Source organism: Cuculus canorus, chromosome 1 (genome assembly GCF_017976375.1).
Source record: "Cuculus canorus isolate bCucCan1 chromosome 1, bCucCan1.pri, whole genome shotgun sequence".
NCBI lineage: Eukaryota > Metazoa > Chordata > Aves > Cuculiformes > Cuculidae > Cuculus > Cuculus canorus.
The window spans coordinates 157221507-157242123 of record NC_071401.1 but is presented as its reverse complement, the minus strand read 5'-3'; the positions used below and the strand labels follow the sequence as shown (position 1 = coordinate 157242123).

The 20617-nt window shown below is 44.7% G+C and overlaps 1 protein-coding gene across 1 annotated transcript; it reads left to right on the top strand.

Annotated features, from left to right (window-relative positions):
* The first annotated feature begins 148 nt into the window (after positions 1-148).
* Positions 149-19487, top strand: FAM234B (family with sequence similarity 234 member B). Its single transcript, XM_009556649.2, has 13 exons — positions 149-275; positions 6793-7185; positions 8101-8199; positions 9416-9604; positions 11095-11225; positions 11926-12073; positions 12413-12554; positions 13210-13353; positions 16600-16681; positions 16896-17051; positions 17456-17573; positions 18713-18939; positions 19350-19487. The coding sequence occupies exons 1-13, from the start codon at positions 239-241 to the stop codon at positions 19353-19355; spliced, it is 1872 nt and encodes a 623-aa protein (XP_009554944.2). The 5' UTR covers positions 149-238; the 3' UTR covers positions 19356-19487.
* The last annotated feature ends 1130 nt before the right edge of the window (positions 19488-20617 follow it).

Below are 20617 nucleotides of genomic sequence, written 5' to 3'. Positions count from 1 at the left end.
TCCCTACCCTCCAGCAGATCAACACATCCTTCCAGCTTAGTGTCATCCGCGAATTTACTGAGGGTGCACTCAATCCCTGCATCCAGATCCCTCATACAGATCCGCCCCCAGCTGAGTGATGGGCATGGGGGACACGAGGGAGGGAGCTCCCACGCCGCCGAACTACAATTCCCAGCAGGCGAGGGGGGAAGGCGCGGCGAGGGAGCGGTGTCGCGCATGGGCACTGCTCCTCTCCAGCATGGCTACGGTGCTGTCCCGGGCGCTGAAGCTGCCGGGTAAGGGGGGTTTGCACCCGCCACAGGGAGGGAGCGCCGATCCGCGCCGGGGCAGCCGCGTCCCGCTGTGCTGCGGGGAGGCGCGGTTGCCGCCGCCCGGGGGAGGGGGGGTGCGTTGCCATGGTGATGCGGTGATGCAGGGCGAGACCCGGCGCTTTGGGGAGGGAAGGGGCAGCGGCTTCTGCCTGCGTCCCGTGGCGGAGAGAGGGCTGGAGGGGACGGGGCGCCGTGTGTGGCGGCGAGGGAGCCTGGGCCCGGCTGCAGCCCTGCGAGGGGCCTCACCGGGGCTGCGAGGGAGGGGGCGGCGGGTCCCGCCGGGCGCGCAGGAGGGGACACGGGGCTCAAGGCAGCCACTATGGCCGCGAGAAAGCGTGAGTCCCTCTCTGATCCGCTCTTGCCGGGTTTTACCCTCAAAAGCCAGGCCAGGAGTGGTGGAACCCTGGGACGGGTTGGCCGGAGAGGTAATAGGTCCCCCATCCCTGGAAACATTCAAGATCAGGTTGGATGGGGCTCTGAGTAACCCGATCAAGCGTAAGATGCCCCTGCTCACTGCAGGGGAGTTGGACTAGATGACCTGTAAAGGTCCCTTCCAACCCAAACCATTCTGTGGTTCTATGAGTTCAGTAAGTGCCACAACAATTACTCAGGTAAATGTTTAAAGGCTGCCTGCCACCTCTGAGTGCCCTTCCAGCCAGAGATCTTCAGCGAGATGAAAGGGTATTCAAGCATAAGGGACTATTGTGTTGGGGAAACCAGATCTTTTGAAGATAAGACAGTGAGCTGCAGCCCAACAACCATTCTTTTCAGAAAGGATATTAAAAGGGAATGAAACTACATTGCGAAAACAGATCTTGAGAGCGTTTTAATTGCTGTTGGATGGACTGGAGCCAATGCACCTGGTGGTATTAACCCAATGGGAAAGTGCCTCGTTGCCCCTCCTGAGCGTGTCTTGTCGTCAGCACAGCCGTGGGACAGAGACAAGAGCCAGCTGTTTGCTGCCGGGGGGACTCCTACTCTGCACCATGCACTGCAATAGTCCTGCAATGCTGCAATGCCCCAGTCTGTGAAGCTGCCCGTAGTGGTCAAGTCATACTTTCCTCCTCCGTTGGTCCATAAAGATCACTGTAATGTCTTCAGGGCCCTTCCCACTGATGGCCTCAAGTCGTACCAGGAGAAGTTTAGATTGGACATTAGAAAAAAATTCTTTACGGAAAGAGTGGTGAAGCATTGGAACAGGATGCCCAGGGAAGTGGTGAATTCTCCTTCCCGAAAAGTGTTCAAAAAACATGTAGACATGGCACTTTGTGATATAGTTTAGTTGGCAGGGTGGTGTTGAGCTGGCAGTTGAACTTAATGATCTTAGAGGTCTTTTTAAACCTTAGTGATTCTATGATTTTAGTAACCCATACTAGGAATAATTATTTTTTGCATTATGTCATGCCTGCTAGATCTCATTCAAAGAAAGTTTTGTTTGCAAATCAGTTTATTCTTAGTTACATATGTATATATTTGTCTAAATTGAAAGGGATACATTTTACATGAAGTTGAATTAGGAAAAGTGCAAACTGGTGTGTGTAAGTGTGTGTATTGGGGTGTGACCACTAAGGAACTGTACAGATCTCTTCTGGGACTTCTGGAACCGGCATGATTGGTTTGATATCTGCTGCCAGGAGGCACTGATTTGGAAAAGAGCACAGGCCTTGCAAGTGCAGTTAAGAAAACTGGTTTTGCATCAGTCCATTGGTTAAATTGCATATATCATACCTTGTTTGTGTGGTTAACTCTTGAAAAATGTAGCTTTCAACAGCAGTGAGAAAGCAGAAAGCCACTGCAATAGCTGTTTTTTCCTGCTGTATCTCATTAAGTTAATTATATCAATACATGCCAACTTATCTCCCCATGGGCTTAGAGATATGTCTGCAGTACCCGGTGACTGGTGGCTGCCAACTGCCAGCTGGGAAAAAAAGGAAGAATAAACAGAACATGAAACAAGTACAAGGGATACTGGAACCAGTATGTCATCATTGAAATAATGCACTGAAAATTGTAGTCAATATATAAAATCCAAGATTTGCTCTTTTCACTCCAAAGTGAGTGCAAAGAAAAGCCTTTCCAGTAAGTAAAAACCAGAAAAAATATTACAATTAGTATCTTTCAAGCCATAAGCACTAGAAATGAGTATTTAATTATGAGTGGGACCTGATTCCAATACAGATCACCTCACAGATACCTCTTTTCCAAATCACGATCACATGATTCATGTTATCTTCTTTGAAGAGGTCATGTTCTACTGTGATAGCTGCAAAAGCTACCTGTGCATAAAGTACTATTAGGCAAATGCACAGGGGATTTTCAAAAGTCATAAAGCACAGTTTGGAGTCCAGCTGCCCTTGAAAGTTGATAAGTTGGGGGCACTTTCTCTCTCTTCTGCCTCTGAAAACCTCCCTCTTCAGTATTTGCTTTTTCTTTCAGTGGCTGCGAAAAAAAAACCCGAGGGTGACATGACCAGTAATTTAGCCACAGACCACAAACAGTGGTTGCTCAGATTGATTGTTACTACAAGCCACTGACTAGGAACCTCTGTTTTATCACTGATGCTGTGGAAGAAACAGCATGCAATTTAGAGCAGGTCAGAGCAAAAACATCTTATTTACTATACCTGTAGGAAAGAGCATAGAGCAGCAAGGAAACTGACTTCACTGATGTGAACTTCATCCCTCTAAAGTGGATGCAGGCTTTGTATACAGTTAGAGACACTATACAAAAGACAAATAACAAGATCTAAGTGATATAGATCTATTACATACACAAGGTTACAAAACCACTCAAGGTGGATCTGGAGTTATCTAGATCTAAGTTATATAGATCTATTACATACACGAGGTTACAAAACCACTCAAGGTGGGTCTGGAGTCTGTTTTGTTTAGCACAGGGACTAATTTATCATGAAGGTTACATAGTGACTGTAATTACAGGAAATAAGGTAAGAGGTTGACTGAGAGCCAGCTCAGGTCTTAGCATTTCCACTTCCACAATGGAAAGCTGAAAACTGCATGGGAGTACTGGACTTTTTGACAGCTGACCACTTACAACAGAGGCAGTTTTAGCTTTCTCTTCCCCCAGCTCAAGCTTTGTTGTTGACCAGAAAGGAAAGAATTTGACTTCTGGAGCACTTCTTAATAAATCATAATTCTCTAAATGGTGTGAGACTGCCCTTATTTTCATGTATGCTTTACTGCTGTTTATGTCTCTCTCTGTGTTTATGTTTTTCTATTGAAAAACTGTTTTGGACTGATTAGTGGAAGCCAGGTATGGTATCCCTCCTTCCTACAGCAAATGACCTAAAACTCAGGTGAAAAGTTAAGTTCCTTCTTCTTTCTGTCCAGCCAGGTGATTCATGAGTTATAGATTCTCTGCACCAGGGGACAGCCTTGGGAGGCTGGGCTGAGCATGTCCTCGCCAGCCCTCCAGATGCATTCCCAAAATACCTGCAGATCAATTGTTAGGGTTCTCTAAACAGTGGGAGATGAGCATTTGAATTCTCTAATATTAGATACACATTTGGGTTTCCCATGTGTTAGTGAGTGCTCCTTCAACTGTTGTTAAAGGGCAATGTCTTCTCTCCTTTTGGCCCGAAAAAAAAAAAATAAATAATCAGCAGGGCATTTTATGCCTGGCCTTGCTGACTGGTTGTGCCTTGTGAGAGTGCCAGCTAACATTTTGAGAAAAGAGAGGAATACCAGCTTCTGGTTCCTAGTCAGGCTTAGATGTGAAATAAGACTGAGCAGCAATCCGCTTTATAGCTTTCCTATAACTCAACAGATCCTTTCCTGCATAGATAAACAAAAGCTGTAAGTCATTACTGTGCAGTAGATGTTTTCTAGACTCTGATCAGTTGTTGTCAGTGGGAAAGGTGTTCCTGTTACAGATAGTCTGTCTTGACATCACTGTCAGTGTTGCCCAAGTCTCAGTCCCTGCCAGTTGAAGGAGTGGGTGAGTCATAGTTTCAAGGTCTCCTAGAGATCCAGAACAAAACTGTTCCAGGTAAAGCTCGTTCCTGTCAGTGCTTTTAGTTCCCCCAAGGATGAAGAGCAAGTTCCAGTCTTCTGAGTTGACTGTCTGGAATTAAAATAATTAAACAAATCACAGTATATCTGAAGTGGAATTATGCTGTTGAGTTGTTTCACTCAAAGCACACCAGTTTCCAAAACCAGGAAGAGTCTGGTTAACATTGCTAAATACCATTTACTCTTTGACTTTGACTTCCCAGGCTAAATACCATTTACTCTTGGGTTAACAGCATTTGTTTTTCTTACCACTCTGACATGGCTTGAACTGGCACATCTGGATCTGTAGTGAGAAGCTGAAAATACCTTGTCAGTGAGTCCTCTCTGGAATTTCTTTATTTACTCTTTCATCAACTTGCCAGCACAACCTACTGTATAGGCATCTGGGAAATTTGCACTGTGCTGTCCCTGCAGTTTCTGAGAAGAGAATTGTGTGCCAATGAGGTCAGTGGCCTTCTGTGCTGCTCACAGGTTGGAGCCAAAGTTAGTAAGACTTCCTGAAAAGCCCATACTTTGAACACATGTTTAGGACAGATCTATGTGAAACAATACAGTGTCACGCCGGGATACACTGGACCATCCCATAGGGATGTAGTATCTTTTAGCTGGGTGCTCTCCCTCCACAGGGAACAGCTTTTTTGGAGTGTGTATGCACACCAGATTGTTTTGACTTGAGTCTTTTGTAGAAGCCCCTACTTAAAAATGGAAGGGTTTGATTTAGATATGTGATCTCGTTGGATATCTTTGTTTCCCTCTGATCAGTGTGGGTGGGTTGTCCTGACTGCCTTACTTGGTGTGGGGCATTTGGCCTCTAGTGGGGCTGACACTTCTTCTTAAATTTTAAGATTGGCACTGAATATCATTTATAAGTGGAACAGGAAAGGGAAGTGAAGGTCCTTTTGTGAGGGGAGAAGTAAGAAAGAAACAAGATGCGTGTGCTGCAAAACAGAGTCCAGATGATGCAAAGTAGGTGTGTTGCACTAAGTAGATATTACAGTATGTCTGACTGACAGGAAAACCAGAAGTGAGGCATATTATCTTATGCATTAAGAATAATCATGAAAGCCCTTAAATTTCCGCTCTGTAAAGCCTTCCTATCATCTTAGAGTCTGAGAGTGGTTACGACTTGCGTATTTTTGCTTATTCTTTATGCCTTGCATGTATCACTTCAGGCATCTTTGGGCACAGTTTAGCTTCTGTCTCAGGTCAGCTTTAGGCAAAGGGAAATGAGGCAGATATCTGACATGGCAAAATCCCATCTTGGAATAGGAGGGAGAGAGAGAGAAATAGACTGAGGCCCTGCAATCATCAGAGCAGGGGCCATGGCTCCATGCCCAGCCTGGTGGCACGCAGCAGCTCCCTGAGACGTGATCCTTCACTCGTAGCTCAGGGCAGTGAGTCTGCGTTATCTTGCCTGCCCCCATAAACAGATGGCCCTGGCCTTACGCCAGTATGAACAACCGAGCTCTGCACCTGCCCTCCTCACACTCCCTGTGGCTCTCTAGGGCTTGGAGGAGAAGTCATCCATGTGCTAGGCATCTGTCAGAGAGACACCTAAGGCTGAGATACTTTCTTGTACCACCACCTGAAGGCATCAGTACTAAGTTATCTATCTTGGCAAGGCCAAGCACATGCTGTTGGTTCTGGTAGGAGCAGGAACAGAGCAGGAGCACTGTGGTTTTCTACTGCAGGGGCTGGAGCACTCCTTCTTGCAGTGCTGAGACATCCAGGGGAGGCAGTGTCTTAGAAAAGCAGCTGTGGTCCCTTCAGACACCAGCACATTACTGGCCCAAAAGGGAAAAAACATATTGCTGACATCTTCAGAGAGTCGGTACTCATTTTTACCAGCACTGCAGAGAAACAGTGTGTAGTGCTGTATCCCTTCTATCCGTCAGGAAGCGGGGCAGAAGATGTGGCGTACTAGAACGCAGGAATGCTGCTTGGACCAGGCAGGAGGAGCAGGGGAAAAATGGGTTGCTGAGAGAGACCCCCTCAGGAAGCACAGACTACAAGTAAAGACAGGCTGTATCAGGATTAGATGTTGGCAAATGCTGAAGGAGTTCAGAGTCTGAAGTTGAGAGTGTTGCAATTCAAGTACTCAAAGCATTAAGCGTAACTTGATAGCAGTTTGTCTCATTGCCAAACAGGAAAGCATTAGAATTGAATCAGCTGTGAATTCCATATACACATATGTGTGTGTGTATGTATATATGTAATATATATACACACCTTTATCTTGGGTAAATAAACTATCGGTATCTTTTTTCCTTCAGCTGCTACTCTGAAACATGAACAGACCCTGTCATTTTCTCACATCTCTCACTCCATGCAAAATCCAGACCGCACTGTCCTCCCTTCTGTATCTCTCTTCACTGCAGCCTTTTGTCCACTGTGATTCTGCAGAAGTGAGGATCTTGTGCTTTATTGTCTCTCTCCATCTCTTTCCTCAGGAAAAAAGAGCCCAGACCTTGGGGAATACGATCCCCTTACGCAGGCTGACAGTGATGAAAGTGAAGATGACCTGGTACTCAACATCCAGAAGAACGGGGGGGTCAAGAATGGGAAGAGCCCCCCCGATGAGGTGCAGGACCCTGACTCTGATGTGGAGGTTGGGATGACAAAGCAGCACACGTCAGAGAGCACGCCCGAGGGTTATCCTGCAGAGACAGCCGGGAGTTTGGAGCAGAAGGCTGCTCCTTCCCTCATGCCATACCTGCGCACAGTGATCTTTTTGCTCACTGTGGTGATCTCGATGATTCTTGTGTTGGTGTGCGCATTTCTAATTCCCTGTCCCCCTAGGGACTTGCATAACACCTGGAACCGCAACCTAGGTCAGGGAGCAGGTGAGAAAGCCCCAAGAACAACATCTGGCAAGGGGGAGGTGGCAGCTCCCAGGCTGGGCATCGGCGGGAGAGACCTATCTGGGAGAGCCAGCTCAGAGCAGAGGCCCTTCCTCACCACTGCAGATGCTCCGAGGTAACAGACAGGTGGCTGTCCTGCTTACTCTTCAAGCTAAGGCTTGTGAAATCTGGCCTCATTAGATAAAAGTGCCACAAAATCTTTCTGTCAACACTGAAAAGCATTTTGGCTCTTCTCCCATCCTGCCTTTTTGTCCAGATGGTGCTCTCTATTCCAGATGGAGATGGCCCAGCTCACTTTAAAACATCGCACCTCCCTCTCTACACTATGGGTTCCACCAGCACCTCTGAAATGTGTGGGTGTGTTTGGGAGGAGAAAAGTCTGTATGTCTTCTTACTGGCTTAACTAACCTTATTCCTTTTGTCTTCTTGCCCTGCTTGAATCCTTAAATCAACGTTCAGGATCTTTTGTCATCCTGTATGGCCACTGGTAACATTTCTGAAGTATCTCCCATTCCAGCAGTAACAGTGGTTTGTGAAATAATTTCTGACAGATCTAGATATGTCTCTCCCTCCTCACTTTCTGCTCTTGATTGCCAAATCTAAGCCTTTCTTAAGATATGTGGCTCCCACATAACCTCAGAAAGTGGGAAGCAGAAATCTTTCTCTGTTAGCTCCTCCATTCTTCCCTTGCCTTTCTTTGACCTAGATGCTACCTTTCTGCTTTTCCATGCAATTAAAGATCTTTCAGTGGTGGGAGCTGCCTGGCATTGGTGGTTCTAGCAGATTCTGGGAGTCTTGTCTATCCATGAGTCTCTTTTTGTGGACCAGCGCTCCTCCCAGCTTGGTGGCTGGGTGGCCTTTTCACAACAGTTCGGTGATTCTCTGTGTCTGTTACAGGTGGTGTGTTGTCCCCACTGGAGCTGTGTGATGTGAACGGTGATGGGCTCCCTGACATCCTCGTTGTCTTCACTGCCTTGATGAATGCTAGTGTCATTGGTAAGCACATCTTCTTCCCATTCCTCTTTCCGTAACCCATTAGTATGGACTTCTGTATGTCTGTCTTACGCATGTGAAGAGTTTGTGCCACTGCAAATCCACTGCATTCCTCTTTTCAGAGTTCCTTAAATTGGCAGGTATACTGTGCCTGTGTAGCCATGCTATTCATAATTTTCATTGCATCCTGCGCCTCCATGCCTATTGGGTCAATGTAATCTATTTTCCCTCATATCATCCTGGGGCAAATCCAGTGTCTGTGCACATTTGGTTTGATTTAGAGAGTGGACTCAGACTTGCTTTTAGCCAATGGCCTGCCTGTAGTCACGTGTTATTTTGCGAGTAAGACAAGAGTCTGACAACTGAGACTGTTATCTTGATATGTATAGGAGTTTGTCTTACATTGTGATATGAGCCTACCACATGGAGATTACAGTAACCACAATTATGTCTGAGGAATTGAATTGTGATATGAGCCTACCACGTGGAGATTACAGTAACCACAGTTATGTCTGAGGACAACCTGGGCTAAAAGTTGCTCAGATTTGGAATGGGAACAAACGTCAACTGAAATAGCATAGCACACCTTTTCTCACAATAATTTTGTACTAACCAGTGAATTAGGAAAAGACCCCCCAGTTACACCTATTGGTTGCATTCAGTCTGTTTTTCACAAAAATGAAGCTCATTTGAAAAACAACAGAAAAAGCTCTCAGATTGCCAGTCACCTTCTGCTGCCCCAGAATTATAGATAACTCAGGATTTTCACATCAGATGGCAATAGCTTAAGGCTTCCCATCAGTGTCTTTGAGAAAGGAGATTTTTAATCAGTCTGATTTGTCTGCAATTTGTCTGATCAGCCTGATTTGACAGCAATGCATTTCACACCAGCAAGTCGACACAACTGAGGAAGTTGTCCTCAGAATCTTGGTTCCTCTGTGCTCGGCTGACCACAATTCTATCTGTGAGGTCAAGTCCAGCCTCTTTGATTGTCTGTGCTGCTGGCTGACAGCCCAACTTGCCTGGAGATTGCCTTTAGGCTCTGCAAACAGATAAACTCAGCCTTGGGCTAGGATTTGACCTTTGCTTTCAGGCAGTGTGAGTGTGACTGGCTTGAGGCACTCAGATTCAGGAGCTAGAGCTGGAACTCAAGTGCGAAGACCAAAGCGTCTGATGCAAAGGGATTTCACTCTCTCTCTCTCTCTCCTGCCTCTTCCAGGTGTCTCTAGGCCCTCCATAACTGTGGTGGCCCTTTCTGGTATGAATGGCAGCACCCTGTGGTCCATCCAGCTTCCAGAGGAGACTCGGAGTATACAGTGCAAAGGGCTGTCGCTGGAGGTACCTGCAGAGCCCGTCTGCCTTGTTACAGGAACATCAAAATTCCTCAGCCTTCTCAGTGCCTCCACAGGTAGAGTCAAATACCAGCATTTAGAAATATGCTACTGCTTTTTGAGGTTTTTTTTTAAGGGATTAATAAGCATGAATGATACAGTGCTGGCACTTTATGGTAGCTGTTATCTTGTGACACCCAGGGAAGGTCAAAGCATTAATGGATTTCTAGTTACACAGTGTAAGAGAGAATCCGTACCATTGCTGCTCTGTGGCAGCATCTTCATCCTACAGGCTCAGAACATTTCAAAGTGTTAATCTTATCCTGTAGCATCCCCATGGCATAATGTATATGTAAGGTCTGTTTTCATCAGCATTGAGCTGTTAGCACAACTTAACACCTACCCAACAGCACTGAAAAGCTGAGCACCATGCTTGGAGAAGTTATATAATGACATATGCTACAGCCAGTAAGCCTTCCAGAGAAATCAGGCCCATAAAAGAATAGATTAGATGTGAATGAATATTGCATATTTAATCATTCAGTCATGTGCAACTCCATTCTCTGATTGCTGTTTGTTCCACTGCCTTAATTCACTGGCAGAAATATTCATAGGTAGGTATAGGGATGTTTTAGGAATCAGGACAGAGAATGGAGAGATAAAAGAAACCTTGGATTTAAGTGACAGAGCTAGTCACTGAGCAGTGGCACTTACCTTTCAAATGTTTTTAGGGACTAGATTACTTCCACAGTGTTTGCATGGACTTTAAGCTGCCTTCTCGACTGATAGTACTAGCGTTACTAATGTGCACAAGTGTTTGTACATCTGGCCTCTCATTTCCTTTGTCATGCAGGGACAAACCTTATTCTACACAGCAGCCGCAAAGCATTTTTAAACTCTGAAAAAGTAGAAGTGTTGGCAAAAGAATCATGGAGAATTAAAAGCGCTGAATTTCATTTTGCCTTTTTGTTAAGGTTGTTTGCCAGCTTGCAAGTTAGGTTTTACTAAGTTTCCAGATGGGTCCATGCTGGCCTGCTGAACCATTTGACATCACGTCTGCTGACATAGTTATACCCTGAGGTAGAGTGAGCATGCCATGTTGGAGTGGCTATTTGCAGCTGGAAATTTAACTGACACAGATTTGCACTTTGAATATCAGAACTGCCCATCTGTTTCCTTTCCTAGCATCTACCTACAGACTTTACTGCTGGCTGAGGAAAACAACTGTTGTCCTGCAGAGCAGCACTCATTTAGGTTCTCCTTAAAAAAATGAACCTCAAATATTCTCTGTTATTTCAGGAAGTTTTTTGGGCTGAGGTCTTTCTATAGAGGTGCTAAGAAGATAGCACAGCAAGACTTGAGGCATGACTCAAAAGACAATCTGAAGAATGCTAGGGGAAGAACTTCTCTTCGCATTTCAGCTTGCCTCAGTTTGTAGACTTTCCTCTTCTCAGATAATGGTGGAAATAATCTCTTTTACTTTTCAAGAAGGTTTCATGACACCGTCTGAGGATGACCACTGGTTCCACAAGTGCTGCAGGTCTCTTTCATTCTGTTCTTCCCACAGGCAAGACCATCTGGACGCTGAACTCCATCCACCTTTCAAATGGAATGCTCGCTGCACCAGCTGCAACTCTTCCAGATGTAGATGGAGATGGGATTAGGGACATTGTTGTTCTGGCCCTCACAGACTCAGAGGTACAGCATATCCCTGCTTAATGTCTAAAAGTACCTTGACTATCTAGAGGAAGAACAGGGAGCCTGATGTGGAAATGCTATAACAGGAGCCGCAAGAGACCCTGCCACCCCCTGCTTTGTTTTGGTTTTTTTTGCCTTAGATTTCCCTGAATAGCACCCCTTTTCTTCAACAGGTCAGAGTAGTGAGATCAAGCAATAATGACAGTACGTGCATGTCTTGTCAGTTGTGAAAGGACAGAAGGGTAATTATTTACCCCTGGCTGAGACTTCAGAATTATGTGTTTCCATTCAGTGAACGCTTGGTTTGAACTAAGTATTTAGCAACAGTGTAGGAAGCTATGTTGAGTTAGATCTCTGGAGAAAGGAGCATTCAGATTATCCAAAAGAAATAAATACCTATGTGTTTCAACAAGAAGCAGATTTCCTCTGTACTCATCCCTCTCCACAATTCCAGCATTAATGTTGTTAGAGGAATTCAGGTTTAAGTCCCTTCCATCTTTGATGCCTTTGCAGTCAAGCGAAAAGCATGAATGTAAGACTCCCATCAAACCAGACTGAGCAAAGAGAAAGAGACCACTAGCAAGAGCTTGCTGTGGGGTGAAAGAATAGTGGAGCTTCATGCTCTGGGGACCGGGAAAAATTCTGAGAGCACAATTGCATGAAAGCACTGCTAAAAATCTCTGCGTTTCTCTCTTTGCAGCCTGATATGTTTTTCATCTTGGTGTCAGGAAGGACTGGGACTGCTTTGGGTGGGCCTGTGAAGTACAGCACCAATGGAGAAGGGAAAGTGATTGGCCCCCAAGTCCACATCACCAGCCGGGGAGCCATCTACATCCTGTTTGGTTTTGGTAAAATGCAACTTGCCTCTCCAGCATTTCACCTTACTGGGAAAACATTTATTTTACCTAAAATAGCTCAGAGCATCCCTGGGATATTTCTACTGTGCCTTCTGCAGTGAAAGCTAGTTGTAGAGGGCATGGGAATGAGTCTCACTTGCCATGGTGTGGAAAAGTGCAAGAGGACCAATACCTGCTATGCTGGAATACCTTGGAGTTTCCCAAAGGCACGTCAAGTCAGGGAAGTTCCAACTTTGGGCACTTTGCCTTCTGCCACAGTGGTCACAAGGACTAGGGAGTAGGAAGTTAACTTTTGCAGGCAGGACCCTTCATCTTTACTCTTCCTGACAGGTAATGTTCAAGCAGTTGCCCTGAGGGATATCTTTACCCAAGCCAGAAACCGGGACAGCTTTCCTGAAATGCTGCAGCAGGAGGAACCAGAGTGGGAAAAACGCAGATCTGTCAACCTGTCAGAGCTCATTGACATTTACAAGTAAGAGATGGACTTTTCATCTTGCTTCTGCTGGGAGAGGAAGGGGAGGGTACTCACGTCAGTATTCCTAGAGATTGTCACTCCTACTTTAATATTATCCTTCTTTTCTTTGCCCAGTTGATAACAGTACTCTGGAGATCCCATTGTTTTCTCCTTCTCCTGTGGTTGTCCGAGCAAAAGAAGTGCAGGGTATGATAAAAGGGAGTCCTTTGCTTCTCTTGCTCCTTGTTCCTTTCTTCCACCTCTATGCATACCTGGAGTTAGAAAAAGAAAAAAAAAAAGATATTCGCAGCTGTTTGAGTCCCTTTGGGAAGCTGGGTCTGTGTACAGCATTGTGGGCCTGGATTTCTCAGCACCTTCTTTACTGCCAAATTGCAGTCAAGGTCAGCCTGGACAAGGGTAAACAATTGTGAACCTATACACTCCATGGTTTTTATAGTAACTCAAAATGTTTAGAAGAGCCCACACCTGAATTTAGCCCACTTAACTGAGGAACCCCCAAAGGAATCTAAGCTCCATCACTGGGGAAAAGATGGGCTTCTCCAAGAACTGTTCAAACCTTAGGCAGGAGGAACTGCCGTGTGTACAGGCAGCTAGTGCCGAGATGTGCACATACAAGCCTCAGAATCTCCTCTCTGCTTTCCATTTGTCCCAGTGGGGGTGTTGACTTCCTGCAGATAATGAAAGCACCTGACACAAACTGCAGCAACCTGCTCATCACAACCAAAGATGGCTTGATCCTCCTGCGAGGACAGGACCTGGAGCCCCGCTGGACCCTGGAACTGCAGAACATCAGCAGGTTACGTATTTGGAACATTTTTCTGTTCTATTTCTTCCTGTACCATTTCCTGCCTTTCACTTTTAAGCACATGTGCTCCATAGCAAGCAATTGAGAAGAATTCTCCATGTCTGCAAAGGAATCTGAGAGCTGGAGGTGTGCAAATGCATTGCTGAGCAAGTGGGAAGAGCAAGAAACAGAACGCTGGAAACCTGAGCTGCAATGCTTGTGAGCGATCACAAATAAGGGCTTGATTCAAATACCCAATACTGATGTCATGACTACCGTGGCATTGGAATTCAGAGGATTACTGGTGCGTGATTCAGCCCATCTGCTGTCCAGGGCTACTACTTGCCAGCTCAGTGGAGAGGAGCAGTTGCATTAGTGACACTAAGTATTTAGAGAAGGTGTCTGTGAGTATGGCCCACAGATCTTAATGTTCCTTGAAAGTTGAAAATGAGCACTCTGATGGCTGCCAGCACACCATCTATATTAAATGTAAACCTTAAAATAATACTGTTCATCCTCTAATCTCACACGTGGAAATTAAGTAATTTGCCAGATCTCTTGGGTTCTTAATAACCAGCAATTTCACTTTGCCCAGCATTAAATATTTGCGTAGGGCAGTTGGGCACGGTTGAGGGAAATTATGTGAGAAACAAATTGCTTGCTCTGCTATGTAGAGAAGAGAAAGCGGCTCTCATCTCAGTGTTACCTGACTGTCAAGAGCATCTGTAGGAAGAAGGCATTGGAACTTCATTAAGCAAAAAAAAAAAATTAGTATTCAACTAGGTTTGATATTCAGGTAACATCCGTATTTTTGAGGGCTGATGGGTGACATTATCAATTGCTATAGGAATGGCTTATGACTTATTGATTTGATGTAGGGAAAGGAGATGGGCTAAAGGTGGTTTTGGCCTAGAGTCTGCAGAATTCTAGATATGTCTGGGGTCTAGTTCAAAGGGTAAGTGTATGCTAACTAAACAAAGCCAGTTCATAGATACTGTAAAGTCAGTTGTACGCAAGAAATTTTTAAATGGACCCACTGTGTGCTGTTATGTTTTAAATAAACTCCAAGGATGGAGACTCCACAACCTCTCTGGGCAACTGATATTCCAGGTTGCTGCACTCCAGCCCTGTTTTTTCTGGTTTTGTGACTTTCCAACGGACAGAGTACCACACATGTAGAGGAGCTGCCAGACAGGCACTGAGAAATAGTGAAAGCTATTCACATTTAAGGCTACTGTGCCGAAGTCCTGGACTGCCTGCTTTCTTCGAGTTAACTGAGATGATATCTGGTAAACTGAATATGTTGTAGACAAGCATTTATTTTAGAGGGTTGTTGTTTTAGGACTTGGAGTAAGTCCTGCGTAAGCAACCAGGCTGGGGACGACTTCAGCTACAGGATATCACCAGGTAGTCAAGCAAATCCAAACCTGTTTCCTCATCATGCAAAGCTTACAGACCCCATTTTCCTGGGTAAACGTGCCTCAAGCACACTACTCCATCCAGGAAGACTTAGTCCAGTCCTTCAGGAACAGTCTCTTAAAAAAAGCAGCCTGGCTGCTGCAGATGTGCTGCGTTTTCAGATAGCTTTTGACAAGATCCCTGGAAATGTATGAAGAGAATCAGTAGTCATAAAACAAGGGCAGAGTTCAGAGACCACAAAATTGAGTAAGCAGTTGAAAATTGTGTTGTAAATGGATATTTCGGATGAGAGAGGATTAATAGCATGTTGCCGGGGGATTACTGTTGGGCAGGAATAATTATTGGCCTTCTGGTCCATTTGAGAAAATTCCTGGGGGATTTTTCCTTTGATTGGTAGCATCTAAAATACATTTGCTTGCCTGAATTCAGTTTGTGGGATCTGCCACTGAATATGACCCATAAGGGACATGAGAAGAGGCACCTTAGGAAAGGTTTTAAGTTTATGCCCATAGGATAGAACTATCTAGTACTTCCTGTTGCTTCTGGAGAGCTTTCAAGGTATAGGAGTGTCCCATGATAGTGCCTTGAAAGCATTGGTTCTGGTTGTCAGAGGTGTCTGTAAAGCAAATGATGCTGTTTGATACATTAAGTATATATAGTAGTCAAACCACTCCTGTACTGTGACATTGCCGATCAGGAGCCATTCTGGTATGCACATTTCAAAAGGAAAACTGGAAGAAAATGGAGAAAAGGGCTGGAAAAAGATGCTTTAGCATGAAGGTTTTAAGTCAGTGGGTTTATATGATCAAGGAGAATTCATAAGCATGTGTAAGTAATGGGAGCTAACAGGCATTTTAATCTTGCTATAGCAAGACCAAGCGCTTTGGAGCAAAAGCCATCCATGTTCAGGAAAATGAAAATGCAGGCGTGTTTCTTTGGGTGAGATTAATCATTAGAACTGACTGTTATGAGAAACAATGAATTCATCTCATCTTTATATTTCTGTAAACTCAGCCTACTAGGTTAATTGGGTGAAATACAGCAGTCTGTCATAAACAAGAGGAGGGAGGACATGTTCTGGTGATCCTATCTTGCCACAAAATTTCTGATTCTCTGTATTTTGAGGAATTTTTTGTGCTTATTCAGAACCTTGTGACTAGTTGGAGTGAATTTAAAGGAGACAGAAATAAGACTCAGAAAGCCAAAGCATTACAAAGCAAGAGGGTTAGAAAAGAGTTATAATGAGGGATAGTCAAGTAATAGCATTATGTCACGCAGAAGGGAGAGAATTCATTTAAATTGCTGAATGTTATAAAAAGGCTTGTTAAGCTATTAGCAGTAAGAAAACAAAGAGTCATGGGCTGACATTAATGGTGAGAATATTAAGATCCATTTCACACGGCTAAGGCAGCCTGGGAAATAGACTTTCAGCAGGAGGTCAAATCTGCCGATGCATTTTGAAAGGGCTGGGTAATTTTTTATGACCATAGCAAAAGTGTACAGGTTCTCATGCTAAGGAAAGAATAATATGAAGTCATGTTACAGGGTGATAAGCAGATGTATACCCAGCCCAGCAAGAAATGCCCCCTACGCAGATGACTCTAAAGAAAGTCTATCAAGCACCATAGGCTACTTGATCATTTTTCACTTTTCTGATCCGTGAACAAATGGTTCCTCCCAGTCAGAACACTTCTGAGTAGATGAAAGGTCTTACTTAGGATGGTAAATCCTGCCTTTTGAAGAGGCAGAATGGGGGATGAGAGCAACTTGTGCTGCCTCTATCTGAAATTCCTGGTTTTGCTGCCATGGGACTGAGTGTTTCTTTTTCCAAATTTACAGCCAGCCTGTGCCAGGTTACTTTGGTGCTGACCAAACTCTGGACTTCATGCTGCAAGCACAGACTGGAGATGGGAACAAAAAGGTAAAACAAGTGAAGTCAAGGAGTGTCAGCATAGGAATGAGGGAGGCTGGGTAGAAAGGAACCGTCATTCCCTGCTCCTTGCTCTTCCCACATGACACATGTGTGGCTACAGGTGTGAAAGGCAACAGCACAGGCCATGCACTGCCAGAGGGCTGTCTGTACACCCACCCACACCAGCACACCCATTAATGCTAGATCTCTCCCTTGCCTCGAGGTGGTAGTGATAGACGGCAAATCAGGCCTCCCTGTTTGGAACCAGGAACTCCCATGGCAGAAGCAACAACTCGATGCACTGTCAGTCATGACTGTGGACAAGAAGTCTGTTTTTCTCTTCTGGGCTGATGAAGCACAGCCTGTGTTACAAAGTCTGGTGAGCAGGCATCCTTTCTTCACTTTGAGGTTTCTCTGTGAGGCACATGCATTCTCTGTCTTTTATTCCTAGTATAATTGAACTTTAAACCTGTCATATAAGAAGCCTGTCAGGGAGATCTTTTCCTCTTGCTTTGACGCTCTGACTTCTCTAAGCCTGAACACAGGAGTTTTCGTGGGTAGTCGGAGGCAGATCTCAACCTTACCACATAGAAATTGTGAAGCAAATTCTAGTATAGAAAAAAAATTTTGCAGGATATCGTCTCTGTAAAATCATAGAGATTTTGATTGACTGATTCATGTAAAGACAGTGCAGTGCCAGAAAACTTCTTGATTTCTTCGGCAAAGCTAATCTCCTCTTTGCTAACCAGCTGTAATGTTTTTGTCTGTTCTTCATTCCAACAGCAACCAGATCCCAGACTGGAGCGCCCAAGGCTGCACCACCTCTATCTCCTCCATCCTGTTTTTCCTACAGTCCTTTTAGACCTCACCAATGCAACAGACAAAGTCATTGCTTCAGCAAGTGAGTACCAATGGAGGAGAAACTACCTAGGCTTAAAGAAATATGGAGAGAGAAATAGCTGTGAGAAGTGATGGGATGTAGTTTTGCCTTTAAAGGTAGCATCTGAGATCCACCACATATAGGCCAGCAATGGGAAATAAGATTTATCTTCCTTGAGAAGGATGGTCCTGTCCAACCTCTGCTTTGCAAATAGAAGGCTCACCAAGTTTCTTGCACATGCTTAGGCAAGGAAGGGTCTCAGTTCGATTTCTTGTATGTTTTGCACCAGAGAAGTTCCCTGGCATTCCATGAAGCTATTTATGTTTAAGGTGGGGCATGAGGAACTGCTATGAACGTTTTCTCTGTCACCTAAGATATACTTCTGCCTTTGTTGGCCATCTCTCTGGGATAGCAGTTGTGCTGCTTCTTCCTCTTTGTTTTTTGAAAGGGGGAATCTGAAATCTTTAAATATGTGTATTTCAGGGAAAGTAGGTCTGGATTTAACACCCGTACAAGGTTGTACGGTCCCTGTTGGTCTTCCTTGCTCTTTCTAAAGTAGTTCAACCAAGAACCAGCCTATTGAGCATGGCAGGATGTGGGACAACAGATGAGTTCGTCCAATGCTGAGTCCAGTAGACCAGGAATCATAGAAAAGCTGCTACATAGTGGTACATCTAATTGGATTTGTATCAAAACCACAGCTCATTCAAGAATAAATAGAATATAATTTTTAGAGGAGTTTATTAGAAACTGGGTTTTCTGAGGTCTGTACAGTACGCTCTGCAGTGACTTCCCCTGCTTTACCAATTTCCCCTTCAGTAGAGGTAAAACAATACATGCTAACAGGCATGGAAAGAACAGCTCTCTGAAAGTGAACTGCATTATTGTAATAAGTGCCTCTCCTATGGCAAGTTCAAAAATATTACCTGGAAAAAATCCATTCCATTTCTGGTCTAAATTTCAGTTTATTTCCATGGAAAACTTGTAACTTAAGATCATTTTTCTTGATTAACTAAGATGCTTGCAATTGTAAAGTCAGACTGAATATAGCCTTGGTCCAGTGGATGTTTTGACTGAGAAAAGACTGTAAAACTTCTTTTGGAAGAAACATAATCATTTACTCCTCACCATTATTTTCTCTTCCTTTTCTGATGGACCAGTTGGAATTAACGATCTCCAGAAGGATGCATTTCACATCACTGTGACAACAACTGCGACCTCCGAAAATCAGCCAGGATTTCTTTCGGTCAGCAAGCTGGGCCTGAAGTGGGCCATGATGAGTCAAGGTCGAATGGTGTGGTTAAAGGATGCTACTGCTCCCAAAATCAGCCGTGGAGAAGTGAGGCGATATCTTGCCCGGCTGAAATTTGTTGACTTTCCTCAGAAGGTGAGATTATGGAGGAATCCCTAATGAAATCCAGGCCTTTGAAAACATCTGATCTCTTCCCTGCAGACACAATTAGGTGCTCTTTGGGATGCAGAGAGACTGACTGTAAGATGATTGGCTGCCTCTTTAGGTGTAAGCTATACAGATTGTGAAGCCCAGCTGTACTTTGGCGGTTGGACAAGAAGGGAGGTCTTAGAAAAAAAGAGAGATAATCGTTGTAAGGGACTGACAGATTCGCAGAGGAAGCAGAGAGGTGGGACAGAGATCACTTGTTTTGACATGGGCGAACAAGGGTCCTCCATATAGTGGTGCCCAGGTTCAGTTGCTGACATGTGAATTACCACTTTTCTCTACCAGACTGGACGGCAATAGGTTTTGACTTTAGTTTTTGTTTGCCTTTCTGTCTCTAGCTCTAGCCTGGTGGTTTCTCAGATTTTGGTTGAACCTATGGCCTGTATGGGGAATACAGGAAGCTTCTTTCTGGATCTTCGGGAAGACTGCTGTGTAGAGGAAATGGGGGTTAAAAGAACTTCTCCTTTCTTCAGCTCTCTGGGGAATGCTACTGGAGGCAAGTTTTTCCTAGGCAGACCTATCCTGTACCAGAGGAACTTTGTTCAGCATCTCCCTCTCCATATGTCATTCTTGCATGCTTCCTTCAGGTAACACAGAAATGTGAATTAATAACTTATATACATATATATATACACACACACATATATATATATGTATCAATTTATGCAATATATGTGTATTTTTATATGTTTAATTTATGAATGAGATTTAGGACACTCATTTTTACGTCCAAACAGTATTCCCTGGCAGTATAACAAGCTATGGGCCTAGAGTGGTCCATGATGACTCCAGGCAAATGATGTAGCTAAAGGACACCACCTGTTTTAATCTCTAAATTTTTGGAGAGAAGCCTCTGTATGGCTCCTGCAGGGCTAGTCTTGTCTACAGTCTTTCCTGTACTCTTAGCCATCTTCTCCATTCAGTCCCCAAACTCACAAGCAGAATAGCTCTGTGGCTGAATTTCCTGATCTAGAGAAAGATGGTCCCTCTTGCACTTGTATATTTCATAGAATCATAGAATACTTTGAGTTGGAAGGAACCTTAAAGATCAACCTCAACTCTCTCAGTCTGTCCTCCTAGGTGAGGTGCTTCAGCCTTCTGATCATTTTCGTGACCCTCCTCTGGACCTGCTCCAACATCTCCATGTCCTTCTGGTACTGAGCACTCCAGAACTGAACGCAGTACTCCAGGTGAAGTCTCATAAGATTGAAGTAGAATGGCAGAATCAGGTCCCTCGACCTTGGTACGGTTGCCCTTCTGGGCTGTGAGCGCACATTGCTGGCTCTTGTCGAGCTTTTCATCCATCAGCACTCCCAAGTCTTTCTCTGCAGGGCTGCTCTCAATCACATCCTCCCCCAGCCTGTATTAAAACTGAGGATTGCCCCGACTCAGGTGTAGGACTTTGCACTTGGCCTTGTTGAACCTCATGAAGTTCATACAGTCCCACTTCTCCAGCTTGTCCAGGTCCCTGTGGATGATATCCCATCCTTCTGGTATGACAACCACACCACTCAGCTAGGTGTCATCTGCAAATTTGCTGAGGATGCACTCAATCTCACTGTCTATGTAATTGATGACAGACCCCTGAGGGACACCACTCATCACT

Bases quoted from the DNA above. Each gene is read 5' to 3' on its own strand.
- FAM234B (XM_009556649.2), top strand. From the start codon at position 239: ATGGCTACGGTGCTGTCCCGGGCGCTGAAGCTGCCGG. The intron at 13,354-16,599 runs GTTACGTATTTG...CCAAATTTACAG, and splicing joins GAACTGCAGAACATCAGCAG to CCAGCCTGTGCCAGGTTACT. The intron at 16,682-16,895 runs GTAAAACAAGTG...CCTTGCCTCGAG, and splicing joins CTGGAGATGGGAACAAAAAG to GTGGTAGTGATAGACGGCAA.